The 23528-nt window shown below is 42.2% G+C and overlaps 1 protein-coding gene across 3 annotated transcripts in view; it reads left to right on the plus strand.

Moving 5' to 3' along the window:
* Positions 1–23528, plus strand: part of rgs3a (regulator of G protein signaling 3a) — a 155499-nt gene that overhangs the window by 122271 nt on the left and 9700 nt on the right. For 2 of the 3 annotated variants that reach the window (XM_071905352.2, XM_071905351.2), the window contains one exon: positions 16186–16256. In XM_071905352.2, the coding sequence (XP_071761453.2) occupies positions 16186–16256 (71 nt within the window). Of the gene's footprint in view, positions 1–16185; positions 16257–22279; positions 22378–23528 lie in introns of those variants that run through there. The other variant, XM_071905353.2, reaches the window with a different exon arrangement.

The raw sequence follows: 23528 nt of genomic DNA on the forward strand, positions 1-23528 counted from the left end.
CAATTTTGCTCTCTAAGCAGCCTCAACTTCATCTCTGTGGAACATCTTAACAGCACTAGATGTAGTTGCTTCATAAAAAAACACATTATGTTACATGACATTACTTAAAACATGTTTTAAGTCACACAACGTACTGAAAAAAGTCTTGTTTAGTTAGAATTCAAGGTAACAATTCAGATATTGGCACCGTAAATTATCAAACGATGCCCACCCCTAGCCAACTTGGTGGAATATAGTTGGTCATAATTATTAGCAATATGGCCCATCTACATCTTCAATTACCCGTTAGATTTAGACATTGTGCAGGGCTTTTGAAATGATGCCTTTCTTTCGTAAGACGTGATGGCTTGATGTCACGGCACGTTGTAGCTTGACCTTTCTCAGCAGAACCATGCTGTCTTCCCACCTTAATGCCCCTCAGTGTATGCAGTTCAGTGGTGAGCTGGCAGGGTTGTGTATGGTGTCCACAGTAAGACTGGCACAACAAAGCCCTCTGCTGACGTTTGGGTAATACAAGAGAGGATCCAGAAGCTCCCTGGTTTCATCTTTTGGCTTGCGTGTGTTTGAATTGATGTGTTTATGGCACTGGTTGCCATAGCAGTATTTGGGATTAATCACTGTTGTTGAGCACATGAATATGGATAGGCAGTTTCTCACATGTAGACACACACACACACACACGGGATAGGGATTTTCAGAGCATTAATGTTTTAAGGCACTAAATAGGGTTGAGTGAAGAATGGATGGTTCACTTCGAGCCTGGTCTACTGAAATTTAATGAAATGAGCATAATGTCTTGAAATACAAATACTGCTGCATTCACCTTGAGCTCCAGCGATTTGGATTCAGTTCCCAACTCACACCAAGAAATGTTCTACAATGAGTGAAGTTTTTACTTTACAGTTTTTTAGTGAAAGTGTTTCTTATTTAATCATGACCAAAACCTAAACCTAACCCTAACCTTAATTCTAATCTTAACCTTAACCAAAGTTGTTTTACTTGCCTAAACATAACCATAAGCTTTTCATGTGATGTACAGGTGAAAATGGTGTGATCAATTTGTGCTATTGTCACATAATCAAATTTGTGGCGGAGGAACGTAATCTTCACAAAATTGGTGTCCACAACACGCAGAGTTAGTGCTCATTTCACAAAATTTTATGAGACTGTGTTGTTCATTTCCTTGTTCTTTCTTTCTCTCACCTGTCAATTATCTTTATCACTCACTATTTATTGCCCTATCTCACAACTTGTACGTATTATGTATTATAAAAATAACCAAAATATATTTTTTTAAGATATTATTCATATTATTATCTTGTGCTATAAAAAATACAATACGCACTACAAGACAACAATATTGATGAAAATTAGGGGATGAACTGAGACCATTGTCAATAAACCCCTATAAATAATCCCCTTTAAAACACTTAAAATCAACAATTGCACCTTTAAATGCTTATCCAAATATGTTAAAACAGCTATTCCCACTGTTGCCTAATGACCATTTTTAGGAGGCATTTTTTACTTTGGTCAGTATTGTCATGATGTGAAGGAAGCAGGATGGAAGAACTAAAATTTGTTCTCCAAGTTCTGTTGTGTTCTGTCTGTGAAACAAAAATGGTACATCGAGCGAGATAACGAGAACGCAGTGTTCTTGATCTGTATGCCAGCTATGTTATCCACATCAGCACATAACCCTGGCTAGATTTGGCTTTTGTACACACGCAACTGTGTAGCCACACACGCATGTGCTCAAACACACACACACACACACACACACACACACACACACACACACACACACACACAGACTCTTCCCAGGTGGCAGGAGTCAGGGTGAACAATGGGGGTGAGATGATGGGAGCACACATGCTGTCCTCCACAGGATGGGAACAGGGTCAGGGGAACAAGCGGCCCCGGAGACGTGGAGGGGGGGGAGAGGAAGAGAGACAGACGAAGGAAAAAAATATTGGTGACTCCTTAATGATTGAATGCAAAATGCATTACAAAATCAAACATTTAACTGGGTTGAATGTTCTTTTTTTATGTGATACTGAAGTTTTTTTAAGTGGTATTCAGTCACCTAACTGTCACCTACTGGCTACTTCCCTGCTATGATTCCTATGCCCCACAGTCAATTCTAGTACAAATACTATCACAATATATATATATAATATATAGGCCTACCCATCCAGTCAGCCACACAGACAGTGTCCCTATCTCCTCTGCTTTTTAATTTAACCTCGGTGGCATTCATTCTCATTACTCCCATGTCCAATTTATGAAATAAATTACATTGTTCCAACGTCAGATCAACCAGGACAAGACCAGCCAAATCACTTTAACCTTAACTAACTTCTCCAAAATTAGCTGTGAGGATGGTGGGGACACCTAACGGAAAGCTGCATGAAGGGTAACACAGCGCTGTGTATAGAGGAGAGAGAGACGTTTTTAGAGATATACTGTAAAACATAAAAGTTTCACATCAGGGCCTTGTGGGCAGCATCTAGTTTCTCACCATAGTTACAGTAATGAGGTATTTTACACAACCACACCAGCAAACCTGGTACAAATGGCTGCTTTTAGTGATGGTTTGTGTCTGGAGTTTCTCTTGAGTTGGCCTTGACTAGGACTGTAGCAGTTCACAATTTATAACTGTTAATGTGTACAGTTCGCATCCAATTTTCTTTTTATTTATGTGCCAGTTTACTTTTTAATGAATTTATCTGGATATGGAAATAAACATCGCTATGACAACAAAACGTAACTTCAAAGTACTAAAGCGCACAGGCAGAAACTGAGGCTCACGGGTTTGCATTATTCTATAATGGATTGGACAAGGCTTGTGACTCGTGACTCCGGCTCGACGGAGAAATCGCAGATGAACAGATGCTTTAATCTTCTCTGTTGCTGCACACAAACAGAAGCCAACAGTAAAGTCAGTTATTCCATGACTGCTATGTGTTGTTTACTCCCGCTGGGAGGTGAAGCATGACCTCTACACGAGCGGGTGTGTGACACGCATCGCTGTCCGGCTATACCGCGGTCGGAATCTCGTTCGCAACATTCCTCCCTCCCCTCCCCTCCCCACCCCCGATACGCCGCCTTCCCGGTAGAGCTTTTCCCTTTCCACAAAACAGCCCTTCATTTTGCTTGCGGATGAACTTCACGTCACAGATTCTCATCCCTTCAAATAGCCAGGGGTCAGACCGGGAGTTCAAAACACACACACACACACACACACACACACACACACACATACACACACACCCTCCCCCATATCCTTCCATCTGTCCTATCTGTGAAAGGCATTTCTCATCAAACCTGGACAGGCTGAATACGCAAAGCCTTGGGGTAGGAATTCCTGTAGCTAATAAGTGCCTAAAGGCAGCACGCGCATTTCTCGAAAACACTTCACATCACCTCTTCAAGAACACTTCGCCTCGCATCTGTCCCAAGGTCTTACGGCAAAGAGCAAACTTGCCAGCATTGGAAAGAATTCTGCAACTGCGGCCCCTGGAATTCCAAACGTAAAGGGCGTATTTTGGTCAGAAAGGCCTGCAGGACTGTCAGTAGCATTTTAATGGACAGCATCAATCCCAGACTGGATAACCTGCATGCTTTGCAGAGCAGGTCAGAGAAATGACGTTGTATGAGCATTGTTCAATAGCATCCTGTGACACGGGAAGTACTTAGGCAGGAAGCAGCCATCTCCTAAGCGGTGCTGAATAACAGGAGGGTCAGATCAAATAGAAAACAAACATACACACACACAGACACCACACACACACACCCGCACACACCACACAGACATGCACACAATGTACCTTTTATATCTGCTGCTTGCATTATGTGCTTTGAGTAAGGAATGAGTCAGTATCCTGTCTGTGGGTCATTGAGTTTCTTATCAGATATTACTGAGTACTGTTGATGATGATGTGCCATTGTGTGTGTGTGTGTGTATCTGTGTGTGCACATATGTGTGTGCATGTGTGTGTGCGCACATGTGTGTGTGTATGTGTGTGTGTAAGTGGATGACAGTTGGTAAACACACACGCACACACACACACACACACACACACACACAGGGTAACGAGACAGTCTCTAGGCCACAACCACAACAAATTTATTTGACCCCAGATTTCCCCAGAAGTTTGAAAATATTCCCAGTGACAGAAAAAGAACAAAATAACACACACTTGACATTTAAAACAACTACGTAATTAAACACTGAACATCAGGGAGGCAGTACACTTCAGGAATGTTCTTGCAAGGCTGATGATATAAAACCACTGGTGAAACAAAAGAAAAGAGGGTACTTTGGTATCACATACATAGTTTTCAGCATCCTTACTGCATGTAAATGCACCTCTAAGTGTGCCAGCTACATCAGTGACCCCAATTGTCCGCTGTCAGCATTGTTGTTCCTGCCGCTTGCCGGGGTCCAAGTTCACTGACATTCATTTTCGGGGCCTCGCCTGAAATAATAGTTCTGAGATATAAACTACGGCAGCAAACATTTCAGTGGAATACACAATTCTGAATAAAAGGTATGTTGTGTTTATTTTGATATCTGACGGATATTTACTTTTTTATCACATTTTAAATGCAAAAGAAGATCGGGTTAAAAAGGTTTGTTATTTATGTTATATGTATCCTTAAGCACAAATCAGAAATTCGGTTCTAACAATGGTTTGAGTCAAATTACTCCTTGATGTAATTGCGCGTAGTGTCTGAAAAAAAGCTACCGGTAACTTAAAAACAGTAGCAGATCAGCCTAAAAAAAAAAAAAGATTTCCTAACCGCCATAGTTGGTTTATATTTCAGAACTATTATTTTAGGCAATGCCCCGAAAATGAATGGAAGTGGATTAAGACCTTGACAACCAGGAGAAACAGCAATGCTGACAATGCAGAGTATAGGGGCCGCTGATGTCGCTAATTGTAGGTGCATTTACATTTACATTTACATGGGGGTAAGGCTGCTGAAAACTAACCATGTTATACCAGAGTGGGATATCACTTTAAAGCATTGGCAAGTGTTACCTTTGGATGAGGTTGTCCCCCCCTTCCTCCCCCCATAGCCTCATTCCAAAATGAAGACTTCAACAGCTGAGGTCAAGCTTCACTGAATATATGCAATTGGACTGATATTGAGGCCAGTATTATTAAAGCTCCCCCACTGAGGTCAGCTATAGGTTTCGTGACCCAGTCTCCCATGTTTCTTTGTATAGCTTCACTCAGAGCATCAATCTGCCCTTGTATTAGATCTGTTTTTCTCCTCTACCCTTTATTTCTTCCTTTCTGCCTCTTATGAAGGCTCCATTGTTACTCCAATGCCCCAAGGAGAGGGCCCAGTCTACTTTTTTGTCTCCTCTCACCTCTCTTCTTTCAACTCTGGCTCAGATCTGCTAAGAAAGGCACAAATTTATCATAGACATAGACAGTAAGACATGGCTAAAATTATCATGGGCAAGAAAGCTCACACAGCTGTCTACAATTCTTTGCCTGATTTACCAATACCTGTCATCCAAATGGACGGTTATGGGAATCAGTTTGTAGGAAAAAGAGAAATGATATTTTTGCAAGCATATTAAAAGTGGGCATGTTTGTGCTCAGGGATAGTCAAGTGGTTTTAAGTCCTCTGGCACCACGTGTTTTCCCCAAATGGCCTATATTGCAGCAGAACCTCCTGTGTCTCCCAGACTAAAATACTATTCTTGTTTGTTTTTGCCAAGTTGGCAGGATAGAGGTTTGATTCATTCTGATTCACTTTCAGAATCTTCTGTTTCATAACACAATATGCTCAGTTTCATTGACTGAAATAAGGCAATTTCTAAACTATAGATTAAATTCTAGAATGCTTAGCTATAAAATGTACTATAGGTTTTGTTTACTGGGGTTAAAAAAAATTAGCAGAATTTCTATTGATATATCCATGTGTGATCAAGATGATTATCATTTGTTGTTAAAGTAATTATGAGACTGCAAGGCTATTTCTGCATCAGGAACAATAGAAAGTATTATTTTTATGGATTATTTCTTAATTCTCAGTCCTTTGTCATTAGCAAAAATATCTGATTTCCCTCTCCATCTCCTGCCTTTCATGCCTCACCTGGAGGTGTAAACCATCTTTTAATCTTCCTCCTTCTCCTTTCTATTGTCTGTCTATTGTCTTCTTTCTTTATCTGCAGGTATTTAATGTCACAATGAGCATGCGGCAGACAACAGTAGGTTAGTTTGGCACACGATGAGATGCAAAATTAGTACACTGGTTTGGTAAATCACATAGAGTCATATGAATATGCTCCTCCTCTATTTTTGCACTTTACAACTAACACATCCTGATAAATATATTAATTTGGTTAAGTCTGCACCCTAGTTCCTTCCATAGTCTCTGTGCACCTAATGCTTGTGTGTCTGGTTAGTAGATCAGAATCTTACATTTTGAGAGGCACAAAAGCATTAACATTGATTGCTTTGTCTGGGCCACTGAATTTCTTTGTCTGTCTTTCTCACTGACCGTTCACTCTGAACACTCACACACATACACACGCACACACACACACACACACAAACACAGTCAGGCCACACAATGTCAGGAAGCTGGGGTCTTACATGCAGCACCAATCCCAGACTGTACTAAATGGAACGGGGGAGAGGGCTGCCCTGGAGGGAAAAATAAGACCGTCTGGGTCCCCATAACATTGTTCAGACGCCGCATTGTCAATTTGTTTTCAAATGAAAGAAAGGGGAATGAAAAGGAAGGAAGTAGCCCAAGGGAGGTCTGATGAAGAAAAGCAGCAGGGGTTGAACTGGTGAGAAGAAGTTTAAATACACAAAGACCAAGGTTCATTTCTTCACCTCTGGGGTTTTAGGTTCTTAGTGGATTTGGAGTCTGAGTTGACTGGGTCAAGAATGTTTCAGCGCTGTTTTTAGATTTTGTTTTTACAATGTGTAACTTTTTTTGCGCAGAGCGCGTTTGAAGACTAAGGTTTGTTGAGAGAGAGAGAGACAGAGAGAGAGGTTGATAGAGAGAGAGAGAGAGAGAGAGAGAGAGAGAGAGAGAGAGAGAGAGAGAGAGAAAAACCAACTTCCTCTGCCCTGTCTTATCAGGGAATAGCAGCCCAGTGGTGTGCCAACAGTCATTCCCAACCACACACACACACACACACACCATTCTCCCCTGTCTTTGGTTCAACTGACATGTTGGTTCTCAGGTCATGTGCATGTACATAAAGGTGTGTGTCTACATAGGCACGTGCACAGCACACATGCAGCCAGGTGTGTGTGTGTGTGCATGCAAACCTATATCTGTGTATCTGCACAGCCATCTTACCAACCCTTAACTGTGCGTCAACATCTGCATCCCAGGCCTCAGGGGGCTATATAGTCTTGTGGTCTTTGGCAGACCCTGTGTTTTCATGCTGTCTTCACTGAAGCATGTGAGCGCTCTATACACACAAGTATCCACATGCTTGCACACACACGCACACACACACGCACACACACACGCACACACGCACCAGGGTTATATTTAGAAAAGACTTAGACTTTATATGCTCCACTGGCCACTGACAGCCATCCTACTGTGCAGTCTGTGTGTGTGTGTGTGTGTGTGTGTGTGTGTTCCTTTTGTGTGTGGGGGCTTCGGTAGGATTTAGCTGCCAAAGAGCCATGAAGTGAGTTGGAATGCAGAGAGAGAAAAAAAGAGAGAAAAACATAAAAATAAACCCAGAATGTGCAAGGGATTTGCTATTTTAACACACAACTAACTGTACTTTCAATCTTGACAATGCGATCACATTGTTTTTTACTGGATATTCTAACTCTCAATGAAGCTAATCACTGATCTTCTATAAGGCAACCTTGTCGATTACATATATAGCCGGAGTAATGAAGTGAAAATATTGCAGTCCATTTCAGAACAGCGCTCATTACTTATGTATTTACGTACATTAGGTATGTACTAACACTTCCTTGAAAAAAAGGTTGCTAATGAACCTTTAACTGCTCAATCTGACTCAAGACTCAGATTATGAGGATTACACTATGAGGATTAGATTGACAAACCTAGCTGCAATAACTGTCTGGAGACCTGGAAAGAAAGTTTTCTGTGTGTGTTGCACGTGGGTTTTGTGTCTACCGTTGGACCTTCAAATTCCAATCTGTGAAAGTAGGACTAGGTCATTCCTCCTTTTACCTCAAAATGAAAAATGACATACCCACACAGTGCAGTGGAAATGTTGCTATCCCAAACTAGGCCTTCATTTCATAAATACTTCATAAATTAAATAAAGAAATGCCCCCATATCATAGTGGAAACCAGGAATATCCCTCCATGTTGGTGGCTGTATGATCACATGACTAATGTGTTGTGAAGGCCCCGTAATGCCCCCCTTTAAGATAAGCTTGAATCAACGTGTTCCTTTAGATTGCATTCCCATTGTAAATGGGTATTAAAAGGCAATTGGAAGGCCATTCTGAGTCTGTATGAAACTGTTGTGTTGTAATTTGAGGACACCCCTCCCCTTTAATTGACTTCCTCTCTGGAGAAGACGCAGTCATGCATCTTGATTTGTGGTATGGAAGACGACAGCAGATATGGCACTGTGTGTGTGTGTGTGTGTGTGTGTGTTGGAATGGCTTGTGCTCATTTTTGAGGCAGACCATCCGTTTGACGTAACCTTCTTAGATAAAATTACCTTGACCTAGGTTATATTGGTAAGATAATGCTCCTGATATTTGACAGCTTTGGACATGTTCACAAACTGGCTGTTAGGGCCTTACTGACTGCAAGTCCAACTAAAAACAGCCAAAAAACTACTGGGTTCAGTCTCTGCAGTAACAGTTGCCTGGATCGTGTGGCGGAGGTGATGACGATGCTTTCTGTATCCTTAAGGCCCTGACACACCAAACCGACGTCAAAGAACCAGCGGCGACGAAGGCCGACTGTTGCGTTGCCTCACGTCGCCTGCGTCTGGTCCAAAAAGTTGCACTTGAACACACCGCAAAGACTACAGCCGACGGCCAACTAGCACGTACGTTCTGCGCCTGCGTGAGGGGAAATAACTCCATACCATATGTCTGATAAGAGGTTGCAAATGGCACTGGCGTTGTCAGCCCTTGGTCTTTTGGTTGTGGAAGAAGAAAGGAAGAGGTGGAGGCAAAAAATAAGGAGAAACCGCACTAAATGGGTGAAATCATGGATACTCCAGCGACAGGCTCAAGGGGCTTTCCCGAACCTGTGTCGAGAGCTGGAGATAAATGAAACCTCTGATTTTAAAAATGTCGCTCGGCTCTTTCCTGTTCAGTTCCACATGTTGAAGGAATTTATCAGTCCAATCATCAAGAGGCAAAACACAAACTACCAATCAGAGTGATCTCTCTCACCGACGGGCTCCGCCGCCGATTCAACATGCTCAATCGGCCGAAAAGCCGCCGACAGGGTCCAACTAGTGCCGACGGTGCGGGACACACCGCAAAAACTAGGGACACCGACGCTTACCGACGGCCCAACATTGGCCGACGGCCGACCGTCGGCCTGGTGTGTCAGGGCCTTTAAATGTTCTTCAGTCTTGTTAAACCTCTGCAAACCTCTCGTGGAATTTACTGGATTCAAATAATGCATTTAAAATATCACTTGTCATGTGAAAGCGTATCTCCAAAATATAAACTTTTCAGTAATTAAGACAAAAACAGGCTTGTTTTATAGCTTCACCATCATGCATTTTTCAAATTTCCAAAGGGTTTTGAAAGTCTTTCATAAACACCAAGAGCCATAGAATTTATTCAACCCATAGAGCAGCATGTAATCCTTCAACTGAAGTTACAACATGAAAATCAGCAAAGTTGGAGTTACATGGTCTTCGCGTGATAACAAAATGCAATTCCTGTATTATCATTTCTTCATTTTGCATTGCATCAATTCACAATAAATGAAAAAAAAAAACTGACATGGACTGATTGCAATGCAGGACTGAATTTATTTTTTGCAGAGGGAATTTCAGTCCTTCTCTGTTTCCTCGGCTGCACAGCAGCAGCTGCAGAGTGTTTTAAACAGCCGGCGGAAGAAACGTCGGACTCTCTTCTTCTTGGTCTTTTTTACCTCTGAAAAGTAAAAGAGCAAAGTCAATGCCTCAGTTCATCTTGGTGGACGTATTAGCTACAGTGTGAATGGACCTGATGAAGAACTCCTACCTGATGTGGTGTCAGAGGATTGTTGCACCTCCTGCTTCTCCTCAGTGCCGACCAGGCTGCTGCTCAAGCCTTCCTGGACTGCAGTAATGGCAGGAGCTTCAGTAGGGAGTGTCAGAGGAACCAGAAGAGCTTCAGTTGGGAGGCTCAGAGGAACCGGAGGAGCTTCAGTAGGGAGGGTCAGAGAAACCGGAGGAGCTTCAGTAGGGAAGGTCAGAGGAACCACAGGACCTTCGGTAGGGAGGGTCAGAGGAATCACAGCACCTTCGGTAGGGAGACTCAGAGGAACCACAGGAGCTTCAGTAGGGAGGCTCAGAGGAACCACAGGAGCTTCAGTAGGGAGGCTCAGAGGAACCACAGGAGCTTCAGTAGGGAGGCTCAGAGGAACCACAGGAGCTTCAGTAGGGAAGCTCAGAGGAACCACAGGAGCTTCAGTAGGGAGGCTCAGTGGAACCACAGGAGCTTCAGTAGGGAGGCTCAGTGGAACCACAGGAGCTTCAGTAGGGAAGCTCAGAGGAACCACAGGAGCTTCAGTAGGGAGGCTCAGTGGAACCACAGGAGCTTCAGTAGGGAGGCTTGTGTCCTCTTCTAGGCTCAAATCTCCATCAAGGGGGGTGGAGTTCATGGCTCCATCCACTACAGCTGACTGAGTGGAATCATCTAGCTCCACCTGAAGAGGGAGAGAAACCGTTTTAATTTTGGAAAATTATACTGTTCTTTTTTACTCCACAGTATCTCATGCTGCTACTCTATCATACTTGTGCGCAGGTCTTCTTACCTCCGTGTGTTTCTGTGGCTCGAATATCGCACAGATTTCCCCCACTGTGACATCAACGATCCTGGTCAGCAGCTCATGCCCAAAGCGGTTCAGCTCCTCCACCAGGAGGTCTGGTGTGGACTTCTCTCTCACCTTCTCCTGGATAGAAAGGACCTTCTCATCCCGGATGGAACGGGAGAAGGCAGCCTGACAGTCTGTGGAGGTCAGAGAGGTGGAGAGCTTGTCCTGAACGGCCTTGGTGAGTCCGACAGCCAGGTTGCTGAGCTGCAGTGAGGGCATGACACACAAGAGGCTCGCCGGATGAATCCAGAAGCCCTGCAGCACTTTGGGTACAACCAGCATCGCCACTTCCTCTGGGTCGAGGAGGCTGGAGCCGGGCTGCCGCTGCTGCTTCTCCATCAGGCTCCTGGTGGCTTCCTCAGCCAGCCGGATGATCTGAGGGTCTCTGACGATGAGAGACGCTCAAAATGAGTTGAAATACACATTTTCTTTAATCTTATTACTATAGGCTGCTGCAAAGCCTCAATTTTCCCACTGGAATCATTCAAGTTTCATCTTATCTTTTAAATATGACTTACTGAAAATAAGGACTGTTGGCTTCAGGTGAGTTGAGCACCATTTGGGCTTCAAACTCAATGTCTCTCATTTTCATGCTGATGTTCACTTCTCACATCTGAAACAAGAAATGGGATGCACCATTAAGATTTGACATATTTACAGGATCAATCTAGTGTTATGTGATCATTTACTTCAAACTGAGTCTTTTCATGATCATGGTCTTACCAGCGTGAGGAGAGGCTGGACACTTTCATCAAAACCCTCCAGTTCAAACCTCCACAATCTTCAAATAGAAAGAAAACAGAAGGGTCATCTTAACTGTTGCTCTATTTTCTTCTCATTAGTAACAGACTAGCTTAACATGAGCAGAGCTGATGATAGGTTCAGTGGTGGACTGTCTGTATGTGTCTCAGTAAGTCTCACCGCCCCCTGAGAGATTTCTTGCCCCGCTCCACCAGCCAGTCAGTCATGTCCTCAGCTGTCAGCTCAGATGGGAGATGGTTTTGTTGCTGAAGCCTCAACAACTGCACCATCAGTTTTTTCTACAACAGAATGGAAAACATAAGATGCCCTCATGTATAAGCATGAGACACTTTACCAGACTTGATCAGGTGTTTTCTTTTGTGTGGGCCTGAAACAAAAGTGGTTCTTACTTGTGAAATATAATATTTCCTCTCCCAGCAGAGCTGTACAGCATCTCCGTATATCGGTGCATCGAACAATGCCTTTGAAGGAAATGAGATAATGTCACTCAAAAGCCTCTTATGCTACATTTGAATTACAGCTCAAAATGTTTACAATTTAACTGCAATAAATGCTCACATACCTTGATGGGTCTATAGATGACCCTTTCTCCTTCCATCCAGTCCATGGATGTTTTGTTACTGGATGACAAATCAGCAGTGGAGAAACAACAATCAAATGTGCAACCAAACTAGCACTCAAACACAGTTGATACTGGTGGCTGAAATGAACTCAGGGTGTTCAGGGAGAAAGTTTCTGTGGGAGACGGAATGGACTTATTGTTGAGTCACTGGGAGTAGAATTCAGTGCTTAATGACAAGATTCTGTTTTGGTTCAGCTGTTCAGGCAGAGATGACCAGGGAAAATAAATGTCTGGTCAAATATGATGATCAATTATTAAAGATTAATTTGATTGATTAATAAAGAAGTTGCCTTAACACACCTGTGTTTTCACTCAGTTAGTTGGTATTGGTATTGTGTTGCCTACATTGCCTTGTTCACAACCTTTAGGGCCAAGAGCCCTTTTATAATTAATAATAATAATAATAAATATTAACTGTTTACACTGTATAGTAAAGATAAACTAGGACTACAAGCAGTTGTGGACGAGGCCGGCCAGATGTAACGAAAGTAACAACAAAGAACGCATTTTTGAGACTTTGTGTACTTTATCTAGACAACATAGAGATGTCTGTAGTTTATTTTTACAAGGGTTGAATGCTCCATGAGTGAAAAACTGATGTTTAGAGATGCTCTATTGTCCATTGACTGCAATAGGAGGACAGAATTGAACTGAACAGAACTGAACCTACGTGCAAAGTTTTTGCATTTTCATGCATGGGAAGGCAGTTTTCCTCGGCATCATACCTATTTATGCAGACACAATCTTAAATGTTTGTCATTTTTTTCCAGTGTCCACCATATTTCTCCAGTTACAGCAATCACTCTGCAACTCTAGCTTCACAGACTTTTTGGGCTTACAGCTACATCTAAGAAAACTGATTAATTAAAAAGAATGATTAATGAATAATGTGTACATAATAATAATAATAACTAATAATGTAACAACTTTTAGTTTTAACTGATTAATTAACCAAAAGTTGTATATTTATATATCTAAGAGGACAACATAGGCTATGGACACTCAAAGACACTTAACATCAAAGGCAAGCAAAACAGAAAATAATATAAATTTAGGATTACACAGTAGGGAGATTACTAGATTACTAAAAAGCTACAAAAAGGGAGAGAGAGAGAGAGAGAGAGAGAGAGAGAGAGAGAGAGAGAGAGAGAGAGAGAGAGAGAGAAGGTGAAAGTAAATGCCTTTCATGTTGCAGTAGATATTCAGATCTCTGATCTGTCTTCTACCATACTTTTATCACTGATCCAGCTTGGATGCCATCCACATGGGTCTTACTCCCGAAGAGCTGGTTACTAACAGATGTATTCTGGTGACTTGGAACGATGAGCATGCGTTGCTATGACAACACAAAACAAAAGAAATCCCATGGCATATCATCAGTGAATGCCATACCCTTGCTATAGATTCTCAGTTCAATTTGATACATTACAATTGTAAAATGTATGAGATGGGCGAGCGTGAAAGCATCCGAGTTCCCTGACTGTATCCATGTGCATGTCATCCATCTGGAACATAGCAATCTAGCGTGAATGAGCATCCAGTGCTAGCATGCAGGCAGGCAGTCAAACAGGCAGAGAGGCTGACCTTGCAACCAGACAATCCCCTTCTGATCTCCCATGTCTACATGGTATAATTTGTACTCCTGATATCCCCTGAATAATCCTGGCCTAAGTCCTGGGGGGTATATCAGGGCAGATGTTTGTGAAAGGGGCAAAGTCTGCATGGTTTTCCCATTGTCCTCTCTGTTTTCAGGGGAAAGCCTGGCCGATGGCTCCCTAGGGTCCGGGACTCCCATGTTGTCATGTTCACTCTAAGATTAGCCATTTGATTTGTCACTCCTAACCCTTACTGACTTAATCCCTGCTCCTGGGATATGCTGAAGTCTGTTCTCAAGTTTCAGTGCTATGTGTATGAAATGTATATGTGTCTGCATGTGCGTGTGTGTGTGTGCGCGCGCGCATGTGTGCATGTACTTCCTGATGTGTAGAGATGGGCTATAAATGCACAATGATTGTGTACATTATATCACTATTACGCTGTTTAAGAAATACTATGCACTCATGCAAATGCAGTATATACAGGGTCTTTTTCAAAGGCATGCAAATAAATATGGATATCAAAACCTCCCTACACACACATACACACACACACACACATTTTCTGCCACTTTAACGATTTGGAGACACCCTACGTTTCTTTGTATTCTTTGTATTTCCAGCAGTTCCAATAATATTTTGTTCCTGTTCTTAGCTGGTACTTATCCTTAGACAGCTTCCCACATGAGGTACACTTATTCACTTTTCACAATGTACTGTGACCTCCGCCAGAAAGCGATGGGTGCATCATTGTACATGTGTTTACACCTATTACTGAGAAAGGAGTGAAACGTCCTGACATAACCTGCAGCTTGTGAGCACATCTCTGAATGTTGAACATTTGGATGTTCTATGGCATCCTACTTACTTGACATTTGGTCTTTTGTATCCTGAAAAAGTGAGGTGGGATTTCTACAGATGGAGCCAACGGCTAGGCCAGAATGTCCTGTGAGGCTTAAATTTATAACAAATGAAGGATGAGAAGCATCACTGAAAGGTGCAGCCAAAACAGAAAGGCATGAAAGAATTACATGTCTCATACTGCATGTCTCATATATCAGTATCATCTTATGACTGAACAGGTTTTTCTTCCAGTCTTTTCCAGTTGTTTTTCTTTTTGGTTTATACCCTTTTGATCAGTCACTCAAGATTAATCATACTTGACTTCAATCTACATGGAGGTAACACTGGCAATGTATTGACCAGGTTCAGTAACAATGCAAAAGCACAATGGGATATTACTTTAAGTAGCTGGTATACGTGCGATGATTTGCTCAACATAAATGTATCCATTATGTAGGAAATGTGCGCTCATGAGAGTTATTGTTTCAATACAATAATGCTCACACAAACACAATGTGCACACACCCTTATTTACTGTACGCACAATTGGACACACAAAAACACAGACTCACACGTGCGCACACACACACACACACACATACACATACACACATCATGTATTACCAGCTGTGGCCAGTGTCTAACTCACATTCAACTGTGTGTTCTCATAATACAATGGGTCATTCTTTAAGGCAGGTCTCAAACACACACACACACACACTGGGGCAGCTTCAGGCTATCAGATTAGTGGCAATTGACCCCTTCCCCACCCCTGAATCAACTTCCCATTTCCTCTTAGCCAATCAGAATGGTGGGTTGGCAGAAAGTGTAATGTGAAACCCGGGGGTCTTGGCCCAACACTTTAAACCTAGGGCACAGTAGGAGGCCGACAGAAACAACTCACACAGTCTTTCACAGACTCTGCACTCTCACAAACACAAATTCTGTTACTTTGTTATATACTCAGACACATACTGTATACAAACACCATCTGTCAGTTTCATTCAGCAATACATATGCAGACACACACACACACAAACCTCTGGGAACTCAGCCCTGTGGGATTTATACTGTGGAGTGCTGCTATGGATTAACCGCTGTGGTGGCTGGCTGTGTGTGTTACGGACCGGACTACAACCCCACCGACCACACAAACTCAGTCCGGCCTAACCGAACACACTGAGGACTACTTGCCTACTAGCCGACTAGCCTGTCATCGGCCACTTTAGCCGGTCGTAGCTAGCGGTCTGTGTGTGTGGCTGCAGGGCCCTCTGACTGTGTGGAGAGCGGATGATGCAGTGTGTGCTCTCGTTCCTCTACCCACAGCTGAGCACCGGATCCCCCTGTAGCTGTGAGGTCAGCCCCGACGGGACCAAGAAGAAGAAATCCAAGAACCTGTAAGTACTCAAAGCAGATCTAATCTGGATCTTTTCTGTGTTTGGTCTCTGTGTTTATGTTCGGCTTTCAGCGCAGTCTGCTCATTCTTAGAGTTGTAAATAAGGAACGGCATGTTTCGTTTCGTTTTTGCTGAACATGGATTTAAGAGTTCATCTGTTTGGCTTTTTTTATTTATTTATTGTATTTGATGGTTATTTTACAAGGGAAACCAGGCCTTGGCCGCAGCGGTACGTTTAGATTCAGAAAGAAAAACAATAATTAAAAGATTATTAGGTAATAGTAATTTCAGAAAGTGAACGGGAGAGGAGGTTGAGAGAAAGAGAAAATGAGTGAGAGGCAGAGTGAGAGTAAACAGTGATGCTTAAAACGTTCAATTTAAAGCTGTAATAATTTACAATACACTCATCTTCTATTGTTCTTACAACTATAGCCCTAGCAATTATAGTATTTGCCACTTTTGTGTTCAGCCAGTATCCATGCCATTTATTGTAATGCTAATTTACAACATGCTTACACAATGAAAGGGTAAACCATACAAGCCCTGATTTCACACCCATTATATCAAAGACATTTAACTGTAGTGTCCAAACTAATGATGAATGCTAATGGTCTATTTTGTTACCAGCCCTTGGGGGGGTTAATTGAGGCATTATCAGGGCTTATTCTGTGTGAACAGGGGTGTGATGGGATTAGCAGACTGAAGATGTTAGTGCTAAAAGGATCTCTGGACACTGAGGTGACAATGAGAGTTTAAGCTCATCATTTGAAGCTGATCATCTACTTTATTAGGTGGTAAAAGGCGTGGTGGTGAAGAGCGTGGTACCAAATGTGTGGCTTGCAAAGAGTGTGACATTGTATGTAAGGTGTGTGTGTGTGTGTGTGTGTGTGGGTGCGTGTGCGCTCACGCCTCAGTGATTCATCAGCTGTTGATTGAGCCTTATTCACGCTCCTGTTCATCAAGATGAAAGCACATTTCACGCCCTGGGGACAATAAAACCATTCACAATAGCTGCCCTTTGGTCTGATAGTTGCCCATTCTTTAACAGGGGCTATGTTTGTATGTTGTTTAGTTAACCGACAGATTAAGTGATTAAGATTCCACGGCTTATTTCCAAAGTCCCGAGTATGGTGCCTTTTTAGTCTGTTGTTTTAAATAGCTTCTGCCCCCACTTGATTTGATTTAATAAAATAGACACTGCTTTGAACACAACAATATAAATTTTGAGGGACAGCAAATGTTTTCTTCTTTTTGATGTAGCTTTGTCTTTTGTCTTTTCTTTTATTTGGGCTTCTATTTGTCAGTTTGCAGAAACTCACAAATAAAAAAAATTGCAAAGTTCAGGGTGAATAAACACTTCTCAGAATCAATGATTCAAACTCCTATTTGTTTTGGGCAGGAATTGCTAGATGTGCAAATCTAACAAATTTATTATGGTAAACCCAAAATATAGTTAATATTTAGTATTTAGTTGATTAGTTACATATTTCCTATAGCACTTCCAGGAATGGAAGGAACTTAGTTTATACAACATCATTCAGTAAAGGATAATTTAGCTACTAACCAACAGAAAAAATGGCATTTAACATGTAGGCTCTCCTAGCATTGCGCACCCCTCTGTCCCTGGGGAGGAGGTTTCCTCTCTTTCAAAGCAAGCAAAACTGGGATCAAATGAAAACATGCAGTTTTTGAATGAATATTGCGCAGAGCAGTAGATGTGGACATCAGTCCATGACAATCAGATGATCATATCAACCCGCTTTTATTTGTCAAATCTCCTCAAGGTTACATTTAGATATGGGGGGTAGATAGGGAGACATTTCAGCCCCCCCCTCCTCCATACACACACAAACACTCAGACACCTCCTGCCATTGTTTTAGTGCAGAAGTCTGTGTTTATTCAGCTGATGGTGTCAGATGCATCACACCTCTATTTACCCTATTTTCTGTGTGTGTATTTACAATCCATTTTCAGTAGATCACTGACTCCTTTCTCTGGCTCAACCTTTCATAGTAACAGTCAGGAATCTGCTGTCATTTATGGGGCTTTTTGTTATTGTCCAGTGATTCCTAGTACTCTTGACCCACTTTCAGCCAATGTTTATTAGGTGTTTATTGTGTAGCCCAGTGGAATACAAATGCAATATGTTGCTGCTGGAGATTGAAATCCCAATTCCTGCCATACGATTGGCATGTAGGAAATGAAGATATTCACTCCAGATTTTGGAGCCAATGATCACGTACGATCACTTTTAAAATGAAGCTATTTCCCTATAGCTTGAGGAAGATACACTAGTGTTCGGATAATCTGAGTGATTTATAGCCAAGATCAGATAATAATCTAAATGAGTTGTGGAGCAGGGTTTCCTGTACTAGGTAACTATACAATTTGCATCTGTTATATGAATTGATTTCAGGGTTAAGTTGTAGTATGAATACATCTCATATATTTGGAAGTTTTAGCTTGTTATGCCTTTATTGAAGAGGGGAGGAGAATTCACTATGATGCTTCCGGTGTTGAAATTCTCATACTTTAATTATTCTACATATAAATCCATTTTTTGTGTCCCCGGGAAAACTGTGTTTACCATTGTGTTTTGTACATATTCCATCTCTGGAGTCATGTTAAGTGCTACTTTACCTAAAGCGACACCGGCAGTGATTATGATCTATCAACATCTGGCACTGTGTCTGGACACAGTTTCATGTAAGCCTACACCCAAAGTGCTGCTATCTCCGTTACCTACTTTTCAACAAGATCCCTCTTTCTTCTGACCTTTCCCTCTTCCTTTTTTCAGTCATCCATCAGTGCTCTTTCTATTGTTTCCCTCCGAGGCTGGCTGTAATATGAGCCCTTTCTTTGTAAATCACATTGATCTTTTCTTTCTCGCTCCTCTCCCTTCCATGCTCTTTCTGTTTTCTTCATTGTGTGTTATGTTGTGTGTTTTTAAGCTTCTTGTTGCCTACATTTGAGATGGATGAACACACTCTTACACTCGTAGGAGGCTATTCTGGGTTATACAGCTGTACATCAGACATTCTAGTGTGGCTGGCATTTGAGTAAAGCTGTTTATCAACTGGGAAGCTATAGCATTGGCTTCTTTTTCTCATTATTTTCAATGGGAGGGGCATGCTGTTGCACATTTCCACCAGCCTAAGAGCATGTTGATAGTGCTCAAAAAAAAAATTAAAAATATTTATACATACAATTTTTAGTAAGTAAAAGTGACATACTTAATTGGGTTTTCAATAGTCGTGTAGCAATGGCACACAGCTAACACCAGCTATATACTGTATAGCCATCTCCCTATAGAAAATACAAATACTACATACTAAATACTATATACTAACTTTACATACTAAAGTATTGTGTTTTCCACAACTGTAAACTGATATAACCTGTTCATATTGCTCTTCATGATCACATTTTCCTAAAATGACCCTAACACTTATATGTAAAATAAAAAATAGCTTGGTTTTCTAGTACATTTTACTCTTATCAGTGGGGTAAAGAGACATTTGCAGGAACCAAACTCACATAGCTATTGTTGAAAGTAATACACTTCAGTGAATAAGCCCACATGAATTGATAAAAGACATAATAGACTTGAAACAAATGTAACAAAGAAGCAGCAGGTAGTAACACATCGCCCCTCACATCCAAATCAGTATTCTCTGTCCTTTACTCCAAAACAGTGGCCAGTCGTCTGTCTTCCGATGGCTGGATATCAGTAACAGTGATCAAGGTTAAAGGGTGATTGCTGTAGCTTAGACAGTTTGGCAGTGTTTGGTTTGATATTGACCTACATGCTAGGAGACTACTGGAGGAGATTAGATTGGTCAGCACATTGTTTACTCAAACAAGGCTAGAGGACCTACAAACACAGCCATGCCATAACTGTCTAGGATTGCAACCATGGCCTGATTCATATCCCTGCTTGAACTGTACAAATTATTACATGTAAGCAATATTGTGAATATTCTATTTAGCCTGATTGATTGATTGAGACTGATTTGACGGGTTTGACTTTGTGATACGCTCAATGGTGGAGTAAGGAGTAAGGATAGATACTGGAACTCAGAAATCTTAAGTGTATCAGTTGGGGTGAGTCCTCCTGGCTTTGCAAAAGCATTGCATGTGACTACTGAACTCCATACAAGCTTAGCCCATGTAATCCTATAACAGCTAAATAAGTTTAATGTGAGAAGCTACGATTTTGCTATTCTGACATTATTGGCTATAACAGGTTGAGCTCAGCTGCCTTGGCTGGGAGTGAGCATGGTAACTTAACCTGTCAGATAAACTTAACTGAACTGTCTGTTTGAAACAGCAACACCTGGTCTGGCTGGCACTTGGTCTGCGTCACTCGAGGCTTGAAAAAAGAGCAATGAAGAATAGTGAACATGAGGTAATGCAGAAGGAGCATGGGGCTCAACCGGATAAGCTGGACCGGCTGTATTACCCCCCTCTTTCTCCTCATCATTCCTCTCCCTATACTTCTCTTTTCCCTTTAGTCTTCCTGCCTTTTCACCTTTTCTCACTTCCTTCATTTCTTCTACTCTTTTCCTTCCTCTCCTTTTCCCACATTTTGCTTCCCCCCCTGTCCCTCATCTTTTCTGCATGTAGCACAGCTGTTTTCCTGGGCTGGCCCAAATCATCTCAGCCCCTCCCCCTCCATTATCACCTTTGTTCTTACTCAGTCCAGGTGTTTCTGCTTTCCCCAAGCAATGGATCCCTGCATAGCTACACTCTTCTTTCCCATCCGGTGGTATCCAGCGAGTAGCAATGCAGGCATAAACTCACAAACACATGTAAACTAGTACAGCAGAATAATACACACGTGCAGAAACACAAGCTTGTTTACAAATTCATCTAAGCTCATACAACATATCCATATTAAAATACCCAGAGACATACTATTTCATTTTTGTGGGTATTTGTGTTTGTTTGGAAACACACACATGTACATGCACATATCAATCAATCAATCAATCAATCACTCAATCAGTCAAACTTTATTTATATAGCACCTTTTGTGCAAGATTGCAATACAAAGTGCTTAACAAGATAAGCAGATCTGATACAACACAATAATGAAAATCAGAATAATGTAGTTGTTATGATGATAATAACAATAATTAAAAAAGTAAAATAAGATAGAATAAAATAATTAATAAGGAAATAAAAAGTAATGCATACAATTCGAAGCATGGTGAAACTGAAACTGCATACACACACACACACACACACACACACACATACACGTGTGCACAAAAGATGTTGGGATAATAATACCGTAGTGATTTGAAATGTTAACCAACTTTGACGGCAGGTAAGCCAGCCAGATAAAAAAGATCCCAAAGCATAGGGGCCCAGACAGGAAAGTTTGAGGTTCATTTTCGGTCTTAAACATATACTTCAGAGTGCCAGGATGTCCTGCCTGAGGATATCAGTCTGCGCTCCGGCTTATAGGGAGTTGAAAGATGTCAGATACAGCAAGGAGCCAGACCTAATTGAGTCTTAAAACTAATCAGTTAAATACATTTTAATGCTAACAGGCAACTCGTGTAGAGAAGCTAAAAAAAGTAATATGGTCTCATGATGGGTGTTAAGTCTTTGTTGTAGCCTTGCGGTATATTTATACACAATATGGAGCCGTGCCACTGCTTGTCAATTAAGGCAGCAGAACAAGGCAGTACAGTAGTCAAGCCTAGAGGACATAAAAGCACATATAAGTCTCTCCGTTGTTAAAAGACAAATCCGATCTCCACTTACTAACCCATAAAACTAAAGCCTGTCCAGGCCCCAGCAGAAGGAATCCGTCCTCTCTAAACACTGCGTGGTGATTGGGTGAGCCCAGGGTCCGCCTCCTCCAGACCCCCAGGACTATATAAAGCTACAGCGGAGCCTCTCAGGGGTTAGAGGAATGTGATTGTCGAACAGCCCCCTGGGCCCTGGGCACTGATGCTCTGACACACACTTACATGCGCTCACATTTCCACACACACACACACACACACACACACACACACACACACACACACACCCCAACTGAACCTGCGCACAGGCTGGCACCCATGTTTCACGCTATGGTTGATTTCTCAGAGAAGTACCTGGAAAGGTAAGAGAGTGAGACTGCAGATGTGTGTGTGTGTGTGGGTTCATCTGCACTTAGATTTTTTTGTGCACAAGAATTAGAAAAGTAGGAGGGAGTAAGGAAGGAGGGAGAGGAAGGAGTGGGTGGGTGGGGGGGGCGTTTTGGGTTCCAGAGGAATAGTTGTTCTCAGGCTGGCAGGAGGCGATCTGACCTCTTACATGGATCTCATTTGACAGTCGCAGTGAGGGAGAATCCCCTGTGAGGCTGAAGCGCTCAAACTATTTTGGAGGAAGCAGCTTCAACTTCTAACTCGAGGCTGCCCCTTTTTCTTATTATACTCAGCCTGGATTTCAGGAATAGGATTGCTCATGTGGTCTTTGTGGCTGGGAAGGTGAGTTTGTTCAGAAATAGAGCCCTTTTTTTGGTCTTGATTGAGTGAGACCGTGAATGTGATGGCGTTATATATATATGCACAAAATTTAGGACAATTACCCTTTTCATTGTTCTTCTAGGAATACAGTGACTTTCTCGGCGAGGTACTTTTTCAGATTTGTGCAAAGGGCATGCCTTTCTCGCTCTTTTGTGTTTTGCGTCTTCTGTTTTTGGATAAATCATATCTGGGGACTCACTTGTCACTTTGGCTATAAAGAAAGTTGTTCCTGTATCTTTTTGGGGAGAGCCCAAATAGTTTAGATGTTATTTAGTGCGTTTCAGACACACTGTCCCAGCCCTTTGACCCTTTACACTCACACAGACACACACACACACACACACCCAGGGTTATTTGTGTATTGGGTCCTGTATACTCTTCACAGGCACACAGCCTTCTGTAAATAGTGAGTGGCAGAGGGAATGAAAACATGCCTGAAAGTTGCTCACCTTGGGCTGTTGCTCCCCCCCCTCCCTCTCCCCATTCCTCTCCTGTACTCATCGCTGTACCCCGTGTCTCAGAGGACAGGTTTTAAGGAGGGTGAAGCCCCCTCCGTCGTGGGAAACAGAGCCACAAGAGGCAAACAGAAAAGCGGGATGAAGTGGGGCAATGGATTTGCTCTGTGCTTGTCCAGTATATGGTGCTCTGCAGTATGTCTGTCTGCAGCTCTTCCCCCATGTGTTCCCAGAGCCTTTCCCTGGGAGCGCGGCCTACTTTCACAACACCAGGAATAGCCGGCGGGGTG

This window comes from Centroberyx gerrardi, chromosome 2 (genome assembly GCF_048128805.1).
Source record: "Centroberyx gerrardi isolate f3 chromosome 2, fCenGer3.hap1.cur.20231027, whole genome shotgun sequence".
In the NCBI taxonomy this organism is placed as follows: Eukaryota; Metazoa; Chordata; class Actinopteri; order Beryciformes; family Berycidae; genus Centroberyx; species Centroberyx gerrardi.